At 44.4% G+C, this 24,784-nt stretch overlaps 1 protein-coding gene across 2 annotated transcripts; it reads right to left on the bottom strand.

Annotated features, from left to right (window-relative positions):
* Window positions 1-1,905: 1,905 nt before the first annotated feature.
* Window positions 1,906-24,619, bottom strand: lhpp (phospholysine phosphohistidine inorganic pyrophosphate phosphatase). Of its 2 annotated transcripts, XM_084566970.1 has the most exons (7): window positions 24,454-24,619; window positions 24,053-24,240; window positions 23,618-23,771; window positions 23,451-23,514; window positions 23,269-23,361; window positions 21,637-21,728; window positions 1,906-3,337 (listed from the first exon to the last, which is right to left on the bottom strand). In XM_084566970.1, exons 1-7 carry the CDS (start codon window positions 24,582-24,584, stop codon window positions 3,241-3,243), a joined length of 819 nt encoding a protein of 272 aa, XP_084423096.1. In that variant the 5' UTR covers window positions 24,585-24,619; the 3' UTR covers window positions 1,906-3,240. The 2 variants fall into 2 exon arrangements, with proteins under 2 accessions (XP_084423096.1, XP_084423097.1); XM_084566971.1 differs by lacking the exons at window positions 1,906-3,337; window positions 21,637-21,728 and adding an exon at window positions 21,804-23,073.
* Window positions 24,620-24,784: the final 165 nt, after the last annotated feature.

Here is a 24,784-nt window from a genome sequence, read left to right as displayed (position 1 = left end):
TGTCTGGCTACGCAGGCTTTAGTGGACAGTAGAGCAGGGGTCGTGTCCCCGCGGGGACTTGTGACGACTGTGGCCACATTAGAGCACAGACCGCTCTGTGTCTGAACCGAGATCTCGGATTGCTCGTAAAAGACTGTCGGGGAGGAATGGGGCGGGGTTGGACAGGCGAGCGAGGAGAGGGAGGAAATTCATGCCTTGGCTGCAAACCTGACGACTTCTGAAGTTTCACAGCCCTCCCACACCACACAGAGCTGTTGGCACGGCTGCCCACAAGGGAAGGAGAGTGATGAAATGTGGGGAAACCATGCGGCTTGGCGAGTAGAGAGCAAAGAGGCCTCCGCGTGGACCGGCGCTCCACATGCAGAAGGGGGAGGAGGGGGGGGGCAAATAACTGGCTGCTGTGAAAACAAGTGCATGTTTCCACGGATAACGGTGCATTCAGAGCTGCAGGTGTGTGGCGTTGTCTGGTCAGCTGACCCGGCGTTTCCTGTCAAACAGGAAGAGCCAAATGAGCGGAGATGAAAGTTCAAGGTAGCGCACACAGCTGGCAGTTGTTAAGGTGGGCGAATGCAGGTGTGCCACAAGAGCAGCAGTGTGCGTGCCGTGTAAGAGGAGCCTAACCCAAACAGATGACATACAAACGTATATGAATGTTGGCTCGGGGCGCACACTGCAGCAGTGTGGAGGTACTCTGCAAAGAGTTTAGATTTAGATTCACAACCACTCCAACAAACAGGATAAAAAGTCAGTGGCAGTCTTCAGAGTGACACATTTCTTTCATAAAAACGAATCAAAACTTTGTCTTGGATTCCGTTACAAACGCAAACTTTGAGAAACTAAACCCCCCCAGGAGAGCGTTTTGAGCTCGTAAGGTCGGGAAGGACACTTTTTAAACACACAGCCGCATTCTCCTCTTGATCCTAACAGACACATGCTACGGGGGCTTTGCAGCCCTGAGGTGTCACTCAGCGTAAGATGAAAATGAGATCATCAGCTTAATGACCCGAGGGCGGCGGGAGGGAGAGGGGAGAGGAGGGGTGGGAACGCGTAACCATGTTCTGGTACGACTACAGAAGCTGATACACGAAGATGAATGTCCGACTAAAGTGTGCTATGAATCAAGCTGGATTCATGGGAAGGAGATCTGAAAGGAAAATACAGAATCTGCTCGGAAAAATGATAAGGAGTTCACAGCTTTGAACTATTCCACCTGTTTGTGATTAATTATTTAACCTTTAAAACGTGTGGAAAGTGAGTTCCCAAAGCCCAATGTGTGGTCTTTCGGTAGTTGCAGATTTTCTCAATCAAATTATTGGACGGTAGCGCGGCTCGAGGCTGAAGCTGGACAAGCCTCCAACAAAATGTGCATTAGAAAAACACCCAACACAAGGGTGACAAGCTGATCTACTCCTAGACAAGCACCGCAGCAGCTTCAAGGATCTGACAGCGTGTCGATACGTCCTGAGGCAGTGAGCTCATACATGCCCAGACATGTCTCCTGAAATGAGGTCATCTCTGTTATCTGAAAGGTAATCTTGCTCCTCGGCGCGAGTGGCCACGGCGCAAAACAATCAATGCGCTGCACTCCTCCTGCACAAATACATCACTGTTTACCTACCGCGGCAGCCGCCAGAGGTAAACTGTTGCTAATTTGTAACCCGTGTGAAACGGGTGGGTGACCTCAGCCGGGACCTGAGAGGTGTGGTTAACAAGCAGCCAGCTCTGGGTCAACCTCGTGTTTGTGCGACGGCGGACCTGCCAAGAGGAGGCGATGAAGACTGTGGCCTCGATCCCTCAGATGCTGCACTTCCATAAACTGGGAAGTCCAGTCAAAGCCAAGTGAATTCATTTGAGGGTAGTCAAATGCACGTTTAATAGCTCCATACAAGGCCAACAGGCAGGAACATAATGGAGTCAAACAATCCGTATGGCTGTTAGAAAACTGCATACCAGCTGCTAGTACTTTGCCGCGCACGTTAATATTTATTTCCGAAATCAGAAAATGGGAGTGGTCCTCCCGAGCTCGGACACCGTTTCATAACACTTCGTAGCATTTCATTACCTCTAATTGCCCAATAACATCCAAGCTTGTGTCAGCTAATGGTGAAATGAACCAGAAAGACCTCAATGAATCACTTGGCAATGGGCTTTTGTTCTCGCTGAATTTATTCGGTGCGCGCTGAAACGCCCGGGGCGGGGATTGAGGATCGTTTGTTTTACGCCCCACTTCCAGAGGCCTCAACGATCCAGCTGGCACACCCGAAGCCCGATGATGACCAATTTATTTTTTTTAATTTACCCTCACTGTAGCCGCCACGTCCGTCCGATGAGTGGCAGCTCGGACGGGACAATTCCCCAGCAGAGGCAGCTTAAAGTCAAGCAAATAAAGATAAGCGGTTGTTGGATTTGCGATTCTTCAACCCGATGATGGAGGGCCCCGCTTCGTTATTGTTTACAGAGAGAGAAACATGAGCTGCAGTAATTCATCACAATCGGCCGGGTTCTGCATTTATCATCCCTCAGACCAGCTCACTTCCCATTCCCAGCGAACTGTTATTGTAAAACAAAAGCCGCTCCGATATGAATTCCAGTTTTAACCGGAGCCAAGGCCAAAATTTCCTCTTGAAAACAAAGTTCTGTTAGAATGACAAATTCAGGGAGTTTTCACACATTTTCTAGTGAACTGGCTTTATTCAGACTAATCAAAGCCACCTGTATTACTCGAGCCTGTGCACGGTTACTTACATGCACAGCTACACTTGTGCAATTACCAGTTTGACTGCAAACTGTCTTCATGCATGGGAGCTGTCAAGCTGTGTAACACTAGCAGGGAACACTCAGCACTACTTTCCCCTTCATAACCGTCAGTCAGCAGCTGGTTACAGGCGCATTCATGTCAACTTGAGGCATCTTATCTATGCCAATCATGTACTGACGAATGCACAGTGCAGCTCTGGAGTGTACGGAGCTACACCTCTTGCGGGAGTTCTGCAAATTTCATTCTAGTTTGTTTTGGAGCACCAGGTGGCTGAGCACTTCCTATATTTGACAGTACAGTGAGTTGTGCTAGTTTAAACAGGATAGACAGTATCTGGACGGGTTCGTTCATGTTCTGTTGTGACATCTTAGTTGAGTTACGTCCCCGTGCTCTTCCCATCTGAGAGTTGTAGAAGCTATATATTAACGCTAGTGCGCACCTCGTCCAGAATCACAGTTTACTCAGTGGCTCTTTCCTTAAATTCATTGCCCCCTCTGATTGAGGATCATGTCCACAGCCTGGGCCAGGTTGTCTACGGTGCCGTCGGCGGTCACCGTCGGGTGCCTCTCGTCGCTGGGCCTGAGGAAGGAGAAGCAGAATCACACGATAAAGGACACGCAGCCCAGGAGGAAACAGGAACAAAGCAGTAAACAAGAAGGACAAGCAGTCTGATGCTATCACGCACATTTAACAATACTGAATGGATAAACTGGAATAAAGCAGGACATCATGGTCTCGGGGGATTCGGGAAAGGCGACGACGCTCTAAAAGGAGTCACCCCTTAAGCTCATGGAGTACAACTAGAAATGATGCCGCTATACCCACAGATAGAGGTATCTCTGCATCTCTGCTTTCTGTCTCCAGCTGTCACACAGTGTACCAGACTTCTCTATTATATCCGCAGACAACAAAAAACAGACCCACCGGGGACTTTAACGAGAACTGCTAATTCCAAAAATACCAGCTTCTAAAAATAAACGCAAGGAAATTATTTAGTTGGGGTGAGGTGGGGTGGGGGTTTCTAACGAGAGGGGCTGGAACCCAAGTGGAAGATGCCGTAAATGTGGGAGGGCGTAAGGTGATTAAAAACAGCAGGAATAAGGAGAAACAGATTTCTGCCACTCATAATCACTTACTGCTGTTTTCCCAAACGCGACTCCATTAGTCATTTATTTATTGTGTGCTATTTATGCAAGGTCACCTGATGACTTGGAGGGTTCCTCTCATGTTGAACAATATAAAGTTTGAAAGTTTAATGGCGGTAAACCAAAGAATGAATCGACCCCAAACAAATCTACAGATTAATCGAAACAATAATTTACTGAGATTAATCGATTAGTGCAAATTAGCCAATGTTAGCATGCTAACACGCTAAACTGAGCATTGTTTTCTTATAGATACTGAATACTTTTGCGTTTCTATACGTGAATCTACTAAAATATATTTGTCGAAAGCCAGAGGCCACAGACGGTCAAGAACCACAGACCAAGGCTACGATCCTAATCTTGTTTCTACCTGTTTTTTTCTAAATTGTGGGAAAGCTGCAGGAGGCACAGAGCAGCCTTGACCACGTCCCCCCCGCCCACCCCCCGCCCCGCCCGGCTACTACCATTGTCTGGCTCATGGCCCAGTGATGGATGTAGATATGGCTGTTTAATCAGCTGGTAGGGGAAATGTAATCCATTTGGTGTGGCACCAAGCCCAGGCCGGCATGCCGGACCCTTTTCCTCCCCATCACATCAAAAGACGAGAGACGCCCCCTTCATTCATCTGCACGACTGCCTAGGAGTCCTGCTCATTTATGAAGTGGTGCCTATAGATCCCCCTCCGCCCTCCCCTCCCTAGGCCGCCTTGACCAGGCTCTGTGTGCTGCCTCTGTTCCCCCCAGTCACGGGTTGGAGCTCCAGATGGGGAATCTTTGTCTAGCCTTGGGTGTGCGGCACACACTGCCATTAATCCTGCCTTCTGAGAGCTCGCAGAGGACCATGGCAAATATTTGTGAGCCGCCCAAGTGTAGCGGCAGAAAGAAGAGGCCGGCGGTGGTTTGCGGGGTGAAAGGAGGTGTTGAATATTGAAGCCACATTGAATCCAGGGAAGCGGTGCCATGTGTTTACGCACGTCTGTCAGCTGCCAGCGCTTGGGTTATGCGAGCCGGTCCACTAATGGTCGGAGTGTTATGTCTCCTGTGCTGGATTACTCCCGCACCCTTTTCTGCCCGAGGACTGATTGAGTTCACACACACACACACACACTCGTACAGGCTTGAACACATAAGCAAGTTAGTCACATGGCTCTTATGTTTCAAGCAGTGTAGCCAACAGTACAAACTACAGACTCTCTCCAACCTGGTGCTCTTTTAAATCTCCCCATGCCTCTGTCTTTTAGATATGCGTGCATGAGTGCGTGTGTGTATTCATTTTACTGCTTTACCTCCCATTGCCATGAATAATGAAGAAGTAACCAGGTCAATGTGACCATGCAAAATTCAGCACAAAGCAGCTAGTGTTACCGGTGAGGTAATCCGCGGCTCGCTGCGTGTCCTTCAGGTCAATGCAATATCAATACACGTGAAGAGATAGGTTTAGTGCCCGAGCTTGACAGACACTGCGCAGCCTTTTACACAGGGATGAGGTCAGCTATGAGGTAGGAGGTGGGGAGCAGCCAAGAATTTAGTCCAACAACGCTGCAACGACGATGAAAGAGCAAAAGGCTTCATCAGAAAGTTAATGAATGAAGGTTTGGGTTGGAATTTTAGCCGTCTTAGCCAGGAATTAATCAAAAATGATTCTAACGGATTAATGGTCAAGTAGCTAACGAACCAAGATGACGAACGCTCGCTGGATGCAGATTCTCAAATTTGAGATCTTTTTCCATCTCTTGGCCTTGAACTGTCATATATGTCACCTAGGAGACTGCAACTTTGCTCTTTTCTCAAAGTCCGAACCTTGGTCAATCCAAACCCAGCCCATTCCTCGTGCTATGAAGACAATAAGGCACAAATGTGACATTTTCCATTTCCGATTAATAAACTCATTTGTCTATTATTGAATCTGACGTCTAGGCGACAGTGACTACTGGAAAGTGTTAACGAATAAATTCCAAGCAACTGATTGCAAGCAAACAATGTCATTCTTCCCACTGAGCTCGACTGTCTCGATCTTGAATGTGACGCATCATGTCGACTAATCACTGATCACGTGACAATAGAAACATGGACGCCTCCGAGAAGACGGTTCATCAAATTTGTGGAAATACTGCTTTACTAAAGATGAAGCCCATACTACTGTGACATGCAGAAAATGTAAGTCAGTCCTGAAATACGCCTATAAGTACTACTGCAGTTCACACTCATCTGAAAAGGCTTCACCAAACAGAGAGAAGGAGGCTGCACATCAATAATTTGATGGTGAATTTCATTGTCAAAGTAACCCATATACACTATCCCATCTTCCAACATGCTGTGGAGTACTATTAAATGCCACTGACGGTGCTGACTTGCTGCCAGTTTTTATACAGGCTATACATATCTGCAGCACATGTACTGTATGTAGCAAGAATATAGAATATAGATTTCATTCTGCTGTGTTTTTATTAGTGAAGTCATCAGAGACTAGTCGCTGTCGACTTTAAAAAGTCGTGCAACCCCTGCTACATGCTGCAGCCATGCAGTATAAATGCTAACACATGCATAGGCTACAACGACGGCTTGTAGTAGATCAGTTGCAGGAGTATAAACCTGCAACTTGAGAGGAGCCTTACACTTCAGTTTTGTAATGCTGTTATGCTTTTAATTTATGTATTTTGAACATGTATTTTACATGACTGAATGTGAATTGCAACAGTCTGCAGATTCTTTATTACAGGCCTCGTTTGCCAAACGACAGATCATCACATCAGTCAGCAGGTAATCCGAATCATCTTTCAGCGTGCTTTAAAGAAACATACATGCATTTTTAATCCCCCTCAGCGTCCATGACATGTCAGTGGATTAAGCGGTCGTGCAAAACGGTCACAACACGAGTATCAAATACATACTGCACGCGCGATATAAGAATATGGAGGCTTAGAGTGTCATATGCACAGATACATAACATGACACTTGGCTCTATAAAACACAAATACGTTTTTGTAAGGACAGGCTGCACATCCATGAAATGAAACTGGATAGGAATGACTCATACAGAGGGTGCGCTTGTGTGCGAAAGTCAGCTGTGAGTCAAAGACTTACAGAAATGACTGATTATATAGGACTGAAGAAAAGGGCAGTGTTGTACATTGTTATACGAGGGCAATGACAGATATGTTTAAGATACGTTTTTATGCTGTATGCTCAATTTCAATTTACGCCTCTCTTGACCTCTCCACTTTTGCTGAGTACGCGTTTTGCTTTACAGATAAAGCAGATAAGGATTGCATGAGGGTAGAGATGAAAAGTTCAACCTGAGTCAACAGTGCATGACTGTCATGGGTGATATTTTGGTCTGATGGGACATGGAGGGCAAACTCTGGCAGGATTTCTGCAGCTCGATTTCAGCATTGCAGACACATCTCGTTAGCTACAGAGTTAAAAAATACACGCCCCAAAGTGAGTTAAAATTACAAATCCTGCTTCAAAGATTGAAATTAGACGCAGTTTTCAGAGGTTGGGCGATTACTTTGAAGTAAGGAACAAACTGTACAGCTCGTTTCTGCTGAAACTGCAGGTGTATGGTTGAAAGCAAAAGCAAGACTGCTGAAAGTCACACACAATGCATCAAAAAAGAGGAACAGTGACAACAAGTGGAATCATATCAAAAGGGACATGACAGTGAGAAACACAAGCAGGCACGCAACACAATCACACTTTCATTAAAGCTCCAGCTAATTGAAGTTTATCATTATGAGTCTCACTCCTATTTTTGTAACGTGAGCTGCCGCCTGGTCACGTAGGAGAGGAATCAAATTTACGGGATCTACGATAACGCCGAAAGGAAAAGGGTCAGTCTGCCAGAGAGACACGGAAAAACACTCAATCTAGTTCATCGTGCAGCTTTTCATATTAGACAAGTTTTTCTTACAGGCTTTTCTTACACTAAAGCAAAGTGTATAACCCGAAGGAGAACACGTCCCGACCGACATCTAGATCCTTTATGTTCAGCCAAGCCTTGTGGGTGACATTAGATGCTAACGCAAGACAAAGCTTTAAGGGGGTGGGGAGAGAAGGTGTGTAGACGCTTGTGTTTTCTGCCGCTCTGCGACACTGCAGGAGTCTTGGCCTCGGGGGCGAGAATGTGATCGCAGATTTACTGTTTCGGTTATAAATAAAAAGGTCATGGGAGTGACTGATGCCGCATCCGGATACGAGTCAAAAAGAGAAGAAGACGACGACCTGCCAGTTGGTATGTTGCAGCCTGGCTAGCGTCACTTTTCCTATCTCTCTCTTCTGTTATACCTGATATTTACAAGACAAAGATAACACCCTTGAAATAATACAGCTGCAGCAACTTAGGAAAAACAGCCACTAACTGAACGGGAGGGAAACCACCATGTTACGTGCATGTTATGGCAACAGAAATGACAGATGCTAACTCGGAGCCGTCACATCCTCTGCCGAGTTTGTGGCCGTGCAGCAGCCGTTATCACTTTGCTCTACAAAGGCTGTGTAATGTTGAATCACGATCAGCAAACAGCTGCGGTGCGGCGTTCACACTTTACACAGATTAACGGTTCTTTCCAATCGAGCAGGACACAAAGGGGATTCCCTGGTCGCAGGATGAAGAGCCATTTGACTTCTTTTTTTTTTTTTCTTTTCCATCCCGCGGCTCGATGAAAACCTCCTGCGAGTACGAGGGATGTTTGTGTGTGTGAGAGCGAGAGAGAGAATCCTGAGCTGTCAAAAACCACCCACTGGAAACTTTCTGTCCTTCCCAACCACAAACTCATCCAAGGCTAAACGTACTGGACATAAACTATAAACCTCTACTGTCTGCCTCTGTTTTCATCTCCTTAACTACAAACTTAACTACAGCTACCCCCCCTTTGTTTTTGCATTTCTCTGCCTTTTAAAGCAGCCATTGATTTCCATTCATTTCCATATATGAAAATCAATTACCAGACTCTTGAAACATTTCCTAGAATAACACACACAGAGTCACAGAAGTGGAACGCTAAACCTAGTGAAAGTAATATAAAGGTATTACAGAGCTTTAAACTTGATAATAAGAATCTCTTGTATATCGCGCACCTAAAAAAAAAATAACCCCTCTTCACCACTTCACAGCTGCCCTGTCAGCGTTGTACTCAATATGCAGAGCTTCATGTGACCCAGATCTAACCGCACTCTTTTCATCAGCCTGTTATTATTAGCAGCGCTGCTGACGACTTGCCGAGCCGTCGCCTGTGTGCGTGTGTTTATCTCAGTCTTAGCGAACGCTGAGTCACCTGCTTCTGATGCAGACAATGCAGGTACATAAGCGCATCCAAATGCGCACACAAGATGCAGACGCAGGCCATTAGGGGAAAGAAACGGCTCCAGCTGAAACCAGGCAAAGGCCCAAGGCCCCCCGGCCGAGTGGCTCGTCGATTGGTAATTGGAAGAGGGATTGGTTCCCCATTGAAACGGCTAAAGAGTCGCGCTCATGTATTTAAGAGGCAGTGCCATGTTTCAGCCTGCCATCTGTGGGCTTTAGTTCTCCGATTCTCTCCCACTCTCACTCGTTCTCTTTCTCACGGGTGGAAAAGTACTGCGGAGGGGCTCAGCGGCTGAGGCCCCGGTCGGCTCCTTTGTCCTGCCGTGGGAGTCTAGTCTCACTGTGCGAAAAAAAAAAGAAAAAAAAAAAGAGAGAGAGAGCTCAGGTTAATTATTAATATCTCATTGACTTATAACGCACGGCAGGCTTTAGAGGAGCCCGTGGGCAAGGGGAAGCTGTCACCCCAGGGTGGTGAGGGATAGTGGAACAGTCATGGGTGCTCAACAAGCTCTTTAACCTCTTTCTTTGTACAGCTACTGCCACATCCATCCATGATCTGGCCTGCGTGGCACACTATTATGTTCCGATCTCACGTCCGTCTAGTCCAAACACAATGTTCAAAATAGGACACGAATGAAAGGGAACAAGATTTTGTAGATTCAGGTGGGGGAGAGTGTCACTTCAACTTTTACGACTCTCAGTTTAAATTTATTACTAGGTCACTGATCATGCCGACCTCAAATGAACCTCTTATGTACGACAACAGACAGCGCACAAATTAATAGAGCGCTGACAATGAAACACTCATACTTTTGTATGATTAAAAGATGGAGTGCGTTGCTTCAGAGTACAGCAATCATGCACGATCAGCTTGAATACACAGTTGCAACCTATATTTAATATCGCACACATTTAGGTTTACCAAGGTTTACTGTTGTCAGTGATGTGTTAGGCTGCATATGGCCGTGTACAGTACACTTACTTAAATATAGCAGAGTCTGGCCTTTTAAGTGTGGTATCAGCTGAATGTGGTTAATATACAGTAGCTTTGTTTAGCCTGAATATCGATGTGTTTGGTTTTACTTTGGCTAAGTTGGCTTGGCAAAAATAGCATTTGCAAGTAGCATAGCACATTTTTACTTCTACGCTAGATATACTCCAGATACGTATTATCAATTGCTAATTCTGATTTGCTGTGTATCTTTAAACAACAGTCAACCACGCAAACAACAACCTGAATGGCTAATTTCAGCTACGTATGTAGCAGTATGGCTAAATGTAGCGGCGTTTTGACATTTTAGAGCTGGTAAAATGAAACCAAACATCAATACGCTTTGCATTAGCATATTTTAGCAACACGTGGCTAATTATTGCCGTGCGTAGCCACGTTTAGGTAAAAACAACACACCTTGAAGGCGAAACAGTGACACATCGGCTAAATATAGCTGTGTGCATAGCAGTACTTTGGCTAAATATAGCAGTGTCTAGCCATTGTTGGGCTTGATGCAAATGACTTGTTTAGCCTTATTTGGTTAGACGTGACTAAACATAGACGTGCTTAGTTGTATTCTGCCTAAATGGTTTAATTATACAGAAGCCGTTTAACTTGTTTTATGACCATCAGTATGCTACTTAGCTTGGGCACGTTTAAGGCTAACAATGATAGCAGCGAACTGGGAAAATAAATACGGCATGTAGCTGTGTTTTGGATAATTAATAATAATTGAAGGCTGGACTTTTAAAAGACAGACAGTGGAGAAATGACTATGATGAAAACTATAATGGACTAGTTTGGTAAGTTGGACAAAACCTGTTTTTAAATGCATAAACAGATGAATGTAAAAAGGCTAGGAACACTGAGACCAAGTGGATAAAAAAGACAAATCAGTGACTCAAGAGTGGGTGTCAGGCAAAAAAACAGTGCTGGCATGATGAGGATCATTTCCAGAATTGATTATGTTTACATTCCCCACAAAGCTGCCAGTTTCAATCCATGGGGAATTGGATGACAACATAGATTAAACTCTAAGTTAATTAGCAGAATGGATGTTACTGCGGTGAGGTGCTGCCCTGGACCACATCCTGCCCGTGTGTTTGTCGGAAGAGAAGAGAATTAAAGAAAATGTCATTTCTATTTTTTAACACTCGTATGCGCATGAGTGGTTCACTTCATATGTGAACATTTGAATGGCTGTAATCCTGTGGCGATGACAAGGGCGTTGAAATGAACAACACACCCTCCGGCCAGAAACAAATAGATAATGTGAGAACACACGGCCAGGAAAGGAAAGAATTCCAACCAGCAAATTCAAGCTTTCATATGTTACCTGTTTAAAAAGAGGGAAGTCCAGCAGTAGAAATAGGAACCTTAAGCAACACGTATTGCATCCTATTTTACCATAAAGATATCCTGTTGCAGACTAACTAAAGAGTCACAGAGAACTAAATGAGGCTGGTCAGACACCACTATGCTTACATGCAATATGATGTTATCTGCTATCAGGAAATATATATATATATATATCTATATATCTATATATCTCTATATCTATATATCTATATATATATATATATATTTGGTGCACTTATAGTGTAACTATATATGACTGTGTATAGATATGCATGTATTTCTCTGACTTCTCTTTACTGCAGAAAATCTGTCTGTTTGCCACAGAACAAAGAACACAGGCCAGAATACTCTTCATTTCAGTTCCTCTGATCATCCAGGGGAACCCGGACACAAAAGAGGGTCCCCGTTGATTCTGCTTTGGTTCAAAGGCCATTTTGTGAGTGGAGTACGATTCCCTGGATTGGTGTAATGAGTCACTGCTGTGGCACAGAGGCAAAGTAGGCCCAAACGGCGCATTTAGAAGTACTGTAGCCGTCGAGCCGACTAGCTTTTGACAAGTTCAGCCTCGGTGGAGACGAGCGCATTCAGATAACTTCACTTCCTTCCCACACAGACAAAACTAATGTGCCAGCAGCGGTTAAGAGGACAGGGTGTGGGGCTGTGCTGTTGTAGTAGACACTATAAAAAAAAAAAAATGCCTGCACGCTTGTCTACTAGGGAAATTCTTCACGAAGATCAAGCAAAAGCACAGGATGTGTGACTCAAGCACAACCTGCTCAGGCATGAATGCACTTTAAATCCAGTTCAATTCAAATGTGCTCTGAGAGAATTAAAGGCATTAGCGTGGGTGAAAGACATTTCATAATCATCTAGGGGGATGCACACAAACAAGTCATTGTAGGTAACACTTGAAACCATGTACATTATCATATCCATTGACGCTATAGGACACCGGTGGAGGGCTGAAAGACAAGCTAGGGCTGAAATACAGTATGTACCTGAGAGCCATCCCAGGGGCAGTGCTCGGCCTATAAAGGAGATTAAGCTTCAACCACAGCAGTGCACGGAAGACACATCCACCCCGTCAAGGTTCAGTGTCACAGACCTGCCGAGGACAAAGCCAATCTAAAAACCTAACACTGCTGTCTTGTGTTCTTGTCTAATGTCTGTTTGATTCACAAGGACGGAGATCCGATAGGCTGTTTGAGTCAGATGGGGGAGAGCATCACCTTTCTGTAGGGAAGACACACATGGTTGCAGTGAAAGGCTCACGCTTGTCACTCGGTCAATCATTAAGCCCGCATTCAGGGTGGAGGACTGTTAACTCTCTTTTTACATGAGCACACCGTGTACACACAGAAAACCCTGATGAATTACATGCTGCAAATAATGTCGGCGCAAACACGATAAGGAAACTAGGATATACAAAGCAGAAAACTATAAATCATGTTTCAAATCGGCAGCAAACATCCAGTAACGATTAATTTCATGAACATGTGTTAAAGGATTAGATTAGCCAGTATGTTCCAGATGTAAGCATCATTTTATTCGAGTAAAATACTAAAAACTTTCATGTGAACCAGCTCTAATTACTTGTCTTTTAAGGTCTGTCCACATATTAAGTGATTTTCTCATTGCTCATCCCCCTTTAGCTGACAGTTTGTATTGTTGCGTTGCTCCTGGCTCTGGCTGCCTAGGTAACCCTCGGGAGCTCCGCCTACTTAGCGTTCGCCAGCGTAAGGCAGCTGGCAACGCAATGTGGGCGGATACCAAGTCAATCTAATCTCAGCTTTGACTTAGGCGACGCCCTATATTGGCAATATATATATATTTTTTTTATGTTCTGCTTGTTTAACTCCTAAGGTGGGAAATGCACAAGAGGGTTACCAAGGCAACCAGAGGCTGGAACGACAGAGCGTTGGCGTGAAGAGCGAATTGCTTCATATGTGCACAGGGCTTATCGCGGCTACAAGTCCTGAGTTGCATTGAACGGCCCCGTCGTCCCAACGCTGCCAGTCGCTTCCTGCGTGTATGCCCTCTTTACTTACGCTGGCAGTCTCTTTTCTGAAGCTCAAAGTCTTTGCCTTTCATTCACTGCACTCATAATGGGTTTGTTTGCATGACTTCATTACAGGGACCGGTGGAAATCTGCTCAGGATATCCCCAGTAATTGCAGGTTAGGTGCCACCTTGCCAGCTGGGGGGACTCTGCCCATGGTGACGAATTAATTCTGATCTAAAGTATAAGTAAATTTATTGTAAGTCTGTCTAAAGTAAATATTTTGGTGCTTTCTCACTTAGGAATGAACAGTACCATGCGTGGTGTCAATACAAAACACAAAACAGCTGAATGGGCCACATTAGAGGACTTCACTGTGAAACCAAGCCACATCCTTTCCCCACATCTGTCTCAGACCTGCTGGTTCCGATGGCTCTGATTACAGGAGCAGCAGTTACACTGATAGCTTTGAATATTTGCATACCGACCATCTGGTGAGAACTGCATGTTCTAACTGGTGTCACTCAGGATACCGCACGTGCTCTTGCTCTGTGTGTGTTTTTGCATGAGTATAACAGCTTCACTGATAAGGTGTGCGTTTACCCACTGAACTTTATTCTACTTCGAAAGTTACACATTCATGAACTGAGAAAAAGCTGCGGTGTTACACTTCAATGTTGGGCTTTACTCAGCTGCCACTGGTCTCACCTCGAACCCAAGTGCCAACTGTAGCACGCTGACGTACAAAAGCTACATTCCTGTCTCTTACATGGGCTGTGCTTACATCCATCAGAGCGAAACAAATGTTCATGTCAGCCCACTAACTGTAGCTCAATGACACCTGCAGTATTTGATCTGGAAAAATTAATTACAGAAGAAGTCTGTAACTATGAGCAGAACAGAGGTGGTGGCTAAGGCTTTAAAAAAACACAAATCTATATCAAAAGGTAAAAATATAATTTTCATCCAGTGTTGCATTAATTTTTTAATTAGATTCTCAAAGGGGTTAAGGTCTGGACTCTGTGGTGGCCAATCCATGTGTGAAAATGATGCCTCATGCTCCCTGAACCACTCTTTCACAATCTGAGCCCCATGAATCCTGACATTGTCATCTTGGAATATGTCCGTGAACATCAGGGAAGAAAAAATCCATTGATAGAATAACCTGGTCATTCAGTATATTCAGGTAGTCAGCTGACCTCGTTCTTTGGACACATAATGTTGCTGAACCTAGACCTGAGCAACTGCAGCAACTCCAGATCATAGCACCGCCCCCACAGGCTTGTACAGTAGGCACTAGGCGTGATGGGTGCATCAGTTTGTACCCTGATGCAATGGTTCCCCACCATCCTTTCAGTTTTTAACGATACGTTAGACAGTTCTTAGCCCAATTTTAGTAGTTTCTTCAATCTCCTTAGATGTTTTCTCTGCTTGATGCATGCCAATAATTTGACCCAAACATTTCTCAAACAGACTAACATCTTTTTCAAGACCACAGGATGTGTCTTTCGACATGGTTGTTAAAGAAATGAGAAGCTACTCATTGCATCAGTTGGGGTTAAATAACTTGTTGCCTGCTGAAAGACAATCACCCATGCAGTAATTATCTAGGAGGCTCGGACCTATTTGCTTAGTTAAATCCAGGTGGCAACTTTTTTTTTTTGGCCAGGCAGTGTATATTTACACGGTAGAGAAAGCTGCTTTGTGACTGCAGAGGAAGTTAAGAATGTGCTCCAGGATGTAGGATGCATGTTTTCTTATCTTGAGAGGACTTTAAGGCCGTAACCGCTGAGGGGTCGCCACAAGACGTAAACCCCTTCTCAAACAAAAGCTCATTCGGTTAATGAAACCAATCATCTGTTGATGTTTACGCTGTTGTAGACTGGAAACTATGGCTGCTTTGTTGACAATATCCCTCCTGAAGCAGAAAGGTTGAGTGCAGAACAATTTGTGTGCTCTTGATTGGGCCAGACGCATGAAAACTCACTGGGCAATGCTGCATCTTTCAGGAGAACGCGGCCCTAAACATACGGCCAAAGAAGCTAAAGTGTTTTTCAGGGTAAATGGGTGAAAAATCCTCGATGACTGAGTCAGTCAGTTGATTGCGATCCAACTGAACGGCAGTCCACTTGGCGAAGACCAGAGCAAATGCTAGAAATTGTCAAAACAAGCAAAAGTTGGCCACAGACCTGCTGGCTGACTGCAAACTGATCTTTGCACAGTTCTTTGTATTTCTAAACCCACAGATTATGAAAAAGGGGCTTCCATGGTTTCACTTGTTAATGAAAGCCTACAAATATGTAAGTTACTGCCAGCATTATATATAAATCTGACATAAAGTGGCTAATTTGGGCCTAGCCTACATCTACTTGCCATGAGTACAAGGCTACGAGTACTAGAAGCGGAGATATTTCAGGAATAACAGATGAAAGGTCAAATGCTGGGCCGACATATGGTTTTCCTGTTCTCCGACGTGGTCACGAATGCAGCTTTAGACTAATGAAATGTTCTTTCTTTAGCATGTTCTTTCGCAACCATGCTAACGTCAGCATGTTTTTCTAAATACAGCAGAGCATTAGTGCATGTGCAACTACTGAGGGAAAACTAACGGCGTATGGTAATGACACGGCTACTGACCCCCTCTGCAGTCCTTTTTTTCCTGTTGCGCTCCCCTCAGTAATGACCGCAGACAGAAAGGGCACGAACCAGGGTGCGGTTTTGGGTAAAGTGGTCCATAGTTTGTATCATCAGGGACAAGCCGTCTCCTGAGAGGTGTAATCTGGCTCGGCCGGCTTGTTTCCCAACACTCGCATTAGCAGTCAAGCGTCGGCCACAGGGAGAGGTTTACTGTGTAAACCTCTCTGAAGATGCTTGCTGCTGTGTGAAAATGTTTGCCGTGTGCTCCGTGCCAGATTCCAACGGGAATCCAGAACAGGCTTCCACTAACTCACTGGCCCTCATTCAAAACACCTATCGATACTGCGTGTTGGCGTCTGACTCATCACTACAGTCTTCTCCCTGGCAGATGGGACACATGGCACAACAGAGCGTGTATGTTTAAACCTGAAATTCTTTGATTGTGACAGATAGAGCACAGCCGCAGCAATTAAACTGTTCTACAAATAGCGCATGGGAGAGCAGCGTGGTGTGAACCTGCTTTTCTTACGCTTCAACGCTAAGCCCCGGTTCTGTGCTGATGCAGTTACTTGAAGATAAGAGAACAGAAACAAAAAGCACGGGACTATTCAAGGCCACAGTCTGTAGAAAAATAATATACAGAGAAGAGAAAGCAAACACTCATAACCTGCCTGCTCTGTCCGTATCATGCACTAGTAACAGTTCTAGCCATTAAGATGGAGACATACACTGATCAGGCATAACATTATGACCACCTTCCTAATATTGTGTAGGTCTCCCTTGCGCCTCCAAAACAGTTGTGACTCATCAGAGAATGGACATGGGCCTTCTGAGGGTGTCCTGTGGCGTCTGGCTACAGAATGTTGTTAGTGGGGGACTTTGAGGGGAGGGGCCTCTGTGGATCATCCCATAGATACGTGATCAGCTTGGGATCTAGAGAATATGGAGGCCATGTCAACACCTTGTGATGTTCTTCATGTTTGTTGAGTTGTTCCTGAACCGTTTGTGTGTGTGTGAATGTGTCAGGCTGCATCCTGCTGTGGATGGTTGCTGCCATCAAGGAGTGTCATTGCTATGGGGTGGGGGTGCCTGGTCTGGTCTAGCTGGGTGTTACATGTCCAAGTAACATCCACACGAATGACAGGTCCAAAGGTTTCCCAGCAGAACACTAAATTGTCAAAGATGGTCAATGTTATTTACTTCTCCTGTCAGTGGTTTCAGTGTTATGTCTCATTGCCGGCTCTAGGGCAGGGCATCACTCGCCATTGTCAGGAAATGGCGCCAAGCTGACAGCTAAAATTTGAAAGCTGCACTAATCAATGTTTGTATATTAACAATGGACCTAATGACTAACTTGGAACAGTTTACTTGCAGTGACGAACCTACAAAGAAGAATCACGCAGCTCTGCAGTTCCTCTCAGCCCCGTGGGCGTTGTGGCGTCTTCTTTAATTTTAACTGATTGTTTTGGTTTTATGCGTGTGACTTCTCAGTTTTGGTTCAGCCACACTGTTCCCCTGCCCCCCCTCCTCCACCCAGCAGACATATCACTGTTATAAACTTGCCCAGTACCAAACAAAGCGAGTGACTAGCTGCTGCTCAGTGGAACATTTTGCACTCATTTCAAGAGGTGTTGCTCTTGCATACACTTGCACTCATCGGTTGGCCGTAAACATGACTGCAAATGCTGCTCCGGGTGTGGCTGGCAGTTCACCTAAAGACTAAATAAGGTGATAAGTCAATACTTTGTTTAAAGCTTGTTGAGTTGCCATAAAATCTCTTTGTACAGCTTTAATACCAAATTTTGCTTGTCATGGACACATTAATTATCTATCGTTCTCCTGCGCATCAGTGTTAAGACCATAGACTGTATATAAATATGAACAACGTGTCCCCACTTCCTTGCATTGGCCAAACTGACGTTATTTTCCCGGGGATACGGGCAGTGCCATCTTACGCCACACTTCTGCCAGACTCACTAACATTTTTATTTAATTAATACTTAATTAATAATTTTACTGTTTTAATTCGGCCCAAGTCCCATCCACTAACAGAGGAGGTGGAGCTTATGACATATACCGCAGCCAGCCACCAGGGGAACTCTACTTGCTTTGACTTCACTTTTGAGGAGCACTTCCACCGTCCATATTTACACAGTCTATGTTAAAGGTCAATCAATTTAAGTATGTATGTACACTATGGGGTATGGAAATCAAACTTCTTATGCAGCTTTAACATTCAGACACATTACAGAACTGAAATACCGACCAAGGGCAGGAGCAGAGCGCAGCGTCGGCAAGACTGTTCCCAAGCAGCTGATTAACATCAGCACTCATGCTCCCAGTCTAATTTCCATCCACGTTTTGGTAGGGGGGGACCCCTCTTTGCAAACCTGTTCTAGATTAAACGAGCAAAGAGCCCCCCGGCTCCCCTGAGGAGCGCTAAGTTCGCTCGTTATTTAAGAACAAGGGAAAGCAGAGCGCTATTACCCAATGACAATTACCCCTATGTTGAGCCTCTCTAGTCTAACATTACTGGAATGACTTGTAATGCCACTTTCCTTAGTCCACTCTTGAATTTTAACATTCATATGTGCATCATATGTGAAAGTACAGCAGGAATTTACATGTAAAGGTGTTGCTTCTAAAAGATTACAGTTAGAGTGAATAGACTTTGTGCACCATGTGACAAGGTGAGGTAGATATTTTTGACTCTTCCTTCCTGGAGTAACCCACAGAAAGACAGCGAACAGGCTCGAATCATCTGTAAAAATCACAAGAAAGCTCTAAATAAGGTTCGAAGCAGGTCTTATGAAGTCCCCGCTGTGTAACCGTACGTCAAGTTTCTTTTTTTTTTTTTTTAATACAAGCTGATGTGATTTGATTTGTCTGTGATTTGTAGCTTTTTCCCCTTCCTGTCTTGTCAGTGAGTCTGCGGTATTTTGAAGCAGCCTTTTTCTCCAATCCTGATGGGAACTGGAGGCCTGCGCAGCATCTGGTTGACTTGGAAACAGCTGTGTTTTCACAGATCTGACTGCGGGTTTATAGCAAGCCTGGGTTCACTGGGCCTGCTCGGCTAAACAATGTTAAATCTCACGTCTCACCGTCCCGCCGTTAATGTCACAGAATCGGAGGAACGTGCGCGCCCCCGAAGGAGCTGGATACGAATGAGGCGTTTAATGTTTAATAATTAAATGACAGTTAGCCGTGAATGTCGTAAATTCTAATTCGATGCGCGACTTTTATACCCCGGTTGTGTTTCACAGGGCGGAGAAACCTACAGAATACTCTTGTGTGGCTACTCAACGCGGTGCCATCGGTTATTCAAAGCGGCAGTAAAATTCAAACCTGTTTCTCTCTTTGTTTATAGAGTAAACTGACAAAAAAAAAAAAAAAACAGTGAGAAAATCTTTCAACACCTTGAACGCAGCATTTAAAAGGCGTCTGGCTTATTTGACTGTACTGTTTCACCATATAAATCCCACGCACGGATCATTCTGTGAATCTAGACCACCGCAGCTGTAGTGCACGTAATTCAAAACTGATTACACATATGTTTTTCTGCTGTTCTATTCTAACCAGCTGCTCGAAAAGGAGTGGGGGGGGGGAGAAAAAAAAATATGGTTGAGCAGCGACATAATTTAAGCGGCTTTACCCTGGGTTTGGTTTGGAGTATATCAGTCACTGTTCAGAGTATCAGCACGCTGAGCTCAAACTGAGCTGCTGGGAGAAGATTGCAAAGTCACATAAACCAGATGGGCCGAGCTCACCGACACAGAGAAGTTCAAGGCAGCAAGGCTCGTGACGCTCTCAGGCTCGCATACCGACACAGATATGTACAGGTTAAACACGCACACACACACACGCACACACACACACACAAGCATGCACATACTGCACATTGCACGGATATAAACAAAAAGCCACAGGGAAGTGGAAACCCGCATATTCCTGTCACACACACAGCAGAGTGGCTGCAGGGATGTTTTTTTTTTTTTTTTTAAAGTGTGTGACTGCGCTCTTAGTGTGAGATTAAAAGCTGACTGATGCTCAAGCAGATTACTCAGCGTTCTCTGGTCACGTGACTTGCAAACCTGCATGGCGGTGCGCAGCCAGCAGCAGAGCAAGTCCTGTAACGGGGGCCTCATGATCACAGCAAAACCAAAGAAAAGGAAGGTAGCAGGATGATTTGCACTTAAGTTTAGTGGATCTTTGACTATTTCCACTTTTAAAACTTGCAAAATACTTCTAATCCACTAAATGTATTTGATTGCTTTAGTTTAGTTAGCTTCAAGTATAATATATAGGAATGTGTAGTAGAAGAGAAGTGTATAAGAGTATTTTTTCAGACTTTTACTTAAAATAAATGAATATATTACTTGTAATAGAGTATATTTATGTTGTGCAACTGCTACTTCTGTGTGCAAGAGATCTGGTGTCACAGTAATTAGTGCCCCGAATAGATTTTATGGCCACAAAAAAAAAATAAAAAATAGGATTCCCCATTTCGGCATCTATAAATATTTTCCAAGTGCATATGTAAAACATCATGTGACATAATGTGCAGTTCCATATCAGCGTCTTCTCCCATTTCACGTTACTCCAAGCCATAAGTGCCACATGCATCTTCTAAAATAATCAACCATGTGTTTCTGTAATTACTCCATAAGGAAGGGCGCCCCAGTAATCTCCAGATTTGGGACCGTAAATCCTGCGCCGGCTACGAGGCTGTGGGCTGCAGGGTTCAACATGTGGAGGGAATAAAGCTATTTTGGGCAGATTCTCAATCAAATAAACAAATCTGGAAGATTTAAGCATGAGGTGGCTCTCTCACAGGAAGCCCGAGGAGGAAGCCTGGAGCCGCGAATCTGGTGTGAGGGCGCCCTCTTCTGGCAGAATGGATTGTTGGTCAGACAGTTTTGTTATTACAGTTGTGGATTTGCCATTAGTTTTGGTTTTTAGTTAGTTTCCAGGGAGATTTTGTTGGCTTCAATTTAGTTTTATTAAGTTTTGTTTTTGTTTTTTATTAGTTTCAGCATTAGGGGGTATTAGAAAAGGACCATGATGTACAGAACAGGTATTGAAACACTACCACAACACTTTGTGAAGGCAGCCGATGTCCCAGTCGCATAATTTCTTGTGTTTGCATTTCAGATTTTAGTTCAAAAAACAGTTTAAGAAGAAAATATATTGGGGCTGTTTATCCACACCTAGTTTCTGTTTGTTTTGGGTTTTTTTCAGGAGTTAAACCTGGTAAAAACATAACTATTTACAACATATATAGTATATGTGAGGCCTAAAAGTGCAGATTAAGCCAAATAACAAGCTAATAAGGTGGCTACTGTACCAAAGCACACCTGCTGCCAGGCATAAGACTATAATGAGCTATGTTTGGTAAATCCAGAAGTACAGAGATGAACTCCTAGATTCAGGACATAACCACTGACCTGTATTTTCCAGTCCTGACTTGTACACCTTTCATTCCACAATGCTGGGCCCCACCTACGTCGTTCACAAGATCATCCCCGATCATCAGTGCCTGGAAGTGGAGAGAAGCGTGAGAACATTAACTTGTTGACCAGCCTGCGGGTAGCTCCCCACGGGTGGCACATCGTGGTTTACCAACGTGTTAATTATAAACTGTACACCGTGTGCTTCCGTAACTAAGCATCATCAGCATTTGGCACATCTGCTCCGGTCTGCCCTTCCTTCTACTCGTGTTCCTTTTTCAATAACTGCGCAGCTTTCGTCTGCACTGACTTACGTGGCCACACATTTGCACTAAAAACAGCAGCAATGGAGGACCCTAAGGCCTCTAGAGGGCCCACGTCCATTCTCTGATGAGTCACAGCTGTTTTGGAGGCACAAGGGAGGCCTTCACAATATTAGGGAGGCGGGAGTCATAATGTTATGCCATGTACAGTGAAGGAGACAAGGATCTGTGTGTTATTTTGGATAAACAGAAGTAGGTCTCGTCTCCAGAGAAACAAGAGGTGGCCAAGAACTCCCAAGGGACTCTTGTGCACAGGGTATGTTGTAAACCATGATACCTGAACCTGCTCTGCATGCTTACCGAGGTATGTTTATTTTACCAAAGCAGGTTGCGAGTTGAAGTCGGAGCTGGTACAGAGTGTGCCTCAGATACAGGAAGAGTGCCAGTTTGAGGCTTGTGTTGTGCACTGAATCACAAGTGTTATTTGAGTAAAAAGAAAGATAGTGGTCTAGGAGGGAGTGACTCAAAAAATGGATAACAGGGCAGCAGATTTAGCTCAGATCTGAGGGAAAGAAAGAAAATCAACAGAATCAATTGAGGCTTAGAATGAGACGAAGCAGACTTTCTTGGAGTGCTGACTACCAGGTCCAGAAATAGATAAGCTAAGAGACAAAGCGTGGAAGTTGCAGATTCTTAGCCTTGGTATGCAAGGAGATGAATAAGCACAAGGGATATACACAAAGATTAAAAAAAATATACAGACACTTGGCTTTTTTCCGTGACAAGTCCAAACACGTAGACACTATTATGAGCCTTAATGTTCCAAATCAAGCAACAAGCAACAGTAAAATCCTCCAGGAATGAATAATAAAGACAACAAGGAAGTGTAGCTAGCTCAAAAATCAATCATCACAGAACTTCATGTTGAAATGCCCAACTTCACAGCAAAAACAAGCACGTTAAGAGCCCGCTACAAGAACTGTTTTGGCTCTTAAAGATCTCCGCTTTGTTATCTTTGAGTGGTAACTGCAAGTGTGTTTTTTTTTTTTTTTTTTTAAAACCCCACTTGCCGGAGATCCAAACAGTGGAGAAAGCAGAATGCACTACAGGGTGAGTACTGATTTGGCAAACACACACGCACAGATGGCTGCTGTGAATGCAGAGAAGTTGCCTGTTGGAAAAAAATAAAAAGGTCAAAACACGGTCAAAGCACAGAAGAACCTCCCAAACATATCGCTGCAAATAAAGCATTTTAACCTGGACCTAAGAACTGATGTAATAATCTTCAACATTGCACAACAAACGCTTAACTTACTGCTCTAAAGTTAGAGTCTGGACACGAGCAATGTCAGCTATTGTTCCATACCTCATGTGGTTTGAGTCCCATGTCACTGAGGACACTCTGGAAGAATGTAGGGGACGGCTTTCCAATTACTTCGGCCTTTAAATCGCAGGCATACTAGAGGGAACAACACGGTAATATTACTCATCTGTGCAGAGCTGGTGCTCTTGACACATGTATTAATGTAACCTGTGCACCTATCATACCTCCAGAGCCTTCATGTAAACCCCGACGTCTAGTTTCAAGCCATCCGTCTCCTTGTAGTATCTCCTGGGAGAAGAGGTCAACATAATATCATAAATGCCTTCCTTTATATCGTACATGAAACACGCTGCATAATAATGAGTACTACTGATTATTAATGCTTCGTTACCCTTGGCCCAGAGAGAACAGCACCGGCTTCTCCAGGCCAACGAGGACCCTGAACGCCTCGTTCATGTTGTGGTAGGAGAAGTTTTCAGCTGCATCTCCGATCACCACGCAGTTTGGGTTGGTTTTGTCAACACCGTCAAACTCGTGGAGAAGTCCTGCAGAAGAACAAACCAAAAGTTCATAACCTAACAATTACAAGCGTCACAGAAGTCTTACACTTAGACTTTTGTGTGCTATTTCAGCTGTGTCTAACATTTAAACGCAGGCTTTGTGTTGCAGCCGTGTCAGTTGATTCTTGCCCAGAAACATTTACTGTAGATGCACGACTAGAATAGCTAAAGTGTACTCTGAAAACCTCTAGTTTAAGTGGGTAATTTCATATGCATAGGGTCCAATGCTGAATATTACCAGGCGGGAACTATCAGAAAATCTTTACCATCGTGCACCAGCAGATGAGGCCGTAAACCCCTCTCTTTGAGGACTGCTATGGCCGCAGGAGCAGGGGGGAAGACCTCAGACACAGAGATGTCAAAGCCCAGTCTTTGGAGCTTGGCTACAAACTTCTCTCTGGTGGCCTGGGTCTCATTGGTGCAGAAACGCAGCTGCAGGTCTGATGCCTTGAGCCTTGCAACAGATAAAGGAGGGCAAACAAGCATAAATATCAACAATTCTCACATTGTTCAAATATGCATTAAAGGCTTTAAAACGACGTGCACATGTTAGTTGACTGCCATTTATGTTATCGACGCAGCAAACACCGGGTCCGTGCACTTTGCACCACCACACACTTTTTGACAGACGTGCAAAACAGCGTCTAATCACCATCTAATCACTCACTTTTTCACAGCTTCGATCGAGCCGGGGATTGCGACCCCGCCGCCCTCCCCGCTGTCATACAAAACTCCACACAAGTCCAAAATGACACCTTTCAAACTCTTTGCACAGCCCGGCCAGGCCGCGTCAGCCATGTTTCGAAACGCAGAGGGCGCATGCGCGTAAAGTAAGGAAGCGTATCGTGTCGTGATATTTAATAAATATCGTAATAAGAGATAGCGGCTATAATACTATACTTTCATACATATATTTACTTACACTACAGCTATATATTTTTATATATATAAAAAATAACATGCTTTTTTTATCAACTATCTCGGATTAAAACAAAATA

The sequence above is a fragment of the Chelon labrosus genome (assembly GCF_963514085.1).
Source record: "Chelon labrosus genome assembly, chromosome: 19".
Taxonomy (NCBI): Eukaryota; Metazoa; Chordata; class Actinopteri; order Mugiliformes; family Mugilidae; genus Chelon; species Chelon labrosus.
Note: the sequence above shows the minus strand (reverse complement) of the source record. Positions and strands in the feature narration are given on the sequence as shown.

What these genes read in the sequence shown, in the direction of transcription:
- lhpp (XM_084566970.1), bottom strand. Translation starts at nt 24,584, where the DNA reads ATGGCTGACGCGGCCTGGCCGGGCTGTGCAAAGAGTTTGAAAGGTGTC. An exon ending in CTGTTCTCTCTGGGCCAAGG is followed by an intron (nt 23,515 to 23,617) that starts GTAACGAAGCAT and finishes CTCTTCTCCCAG; the next exon opens with GAGATACTACAAGGAGACGG. An exon ending in GTCAGGACTGGAAAATACAG is followed by an intron (nt 3,338 to 21,636) that starts GTCAGTGGTTAT and finishes CTCCTTCCTCAG; the next exon opens with GCCCAGCGACGAGAGGCACC.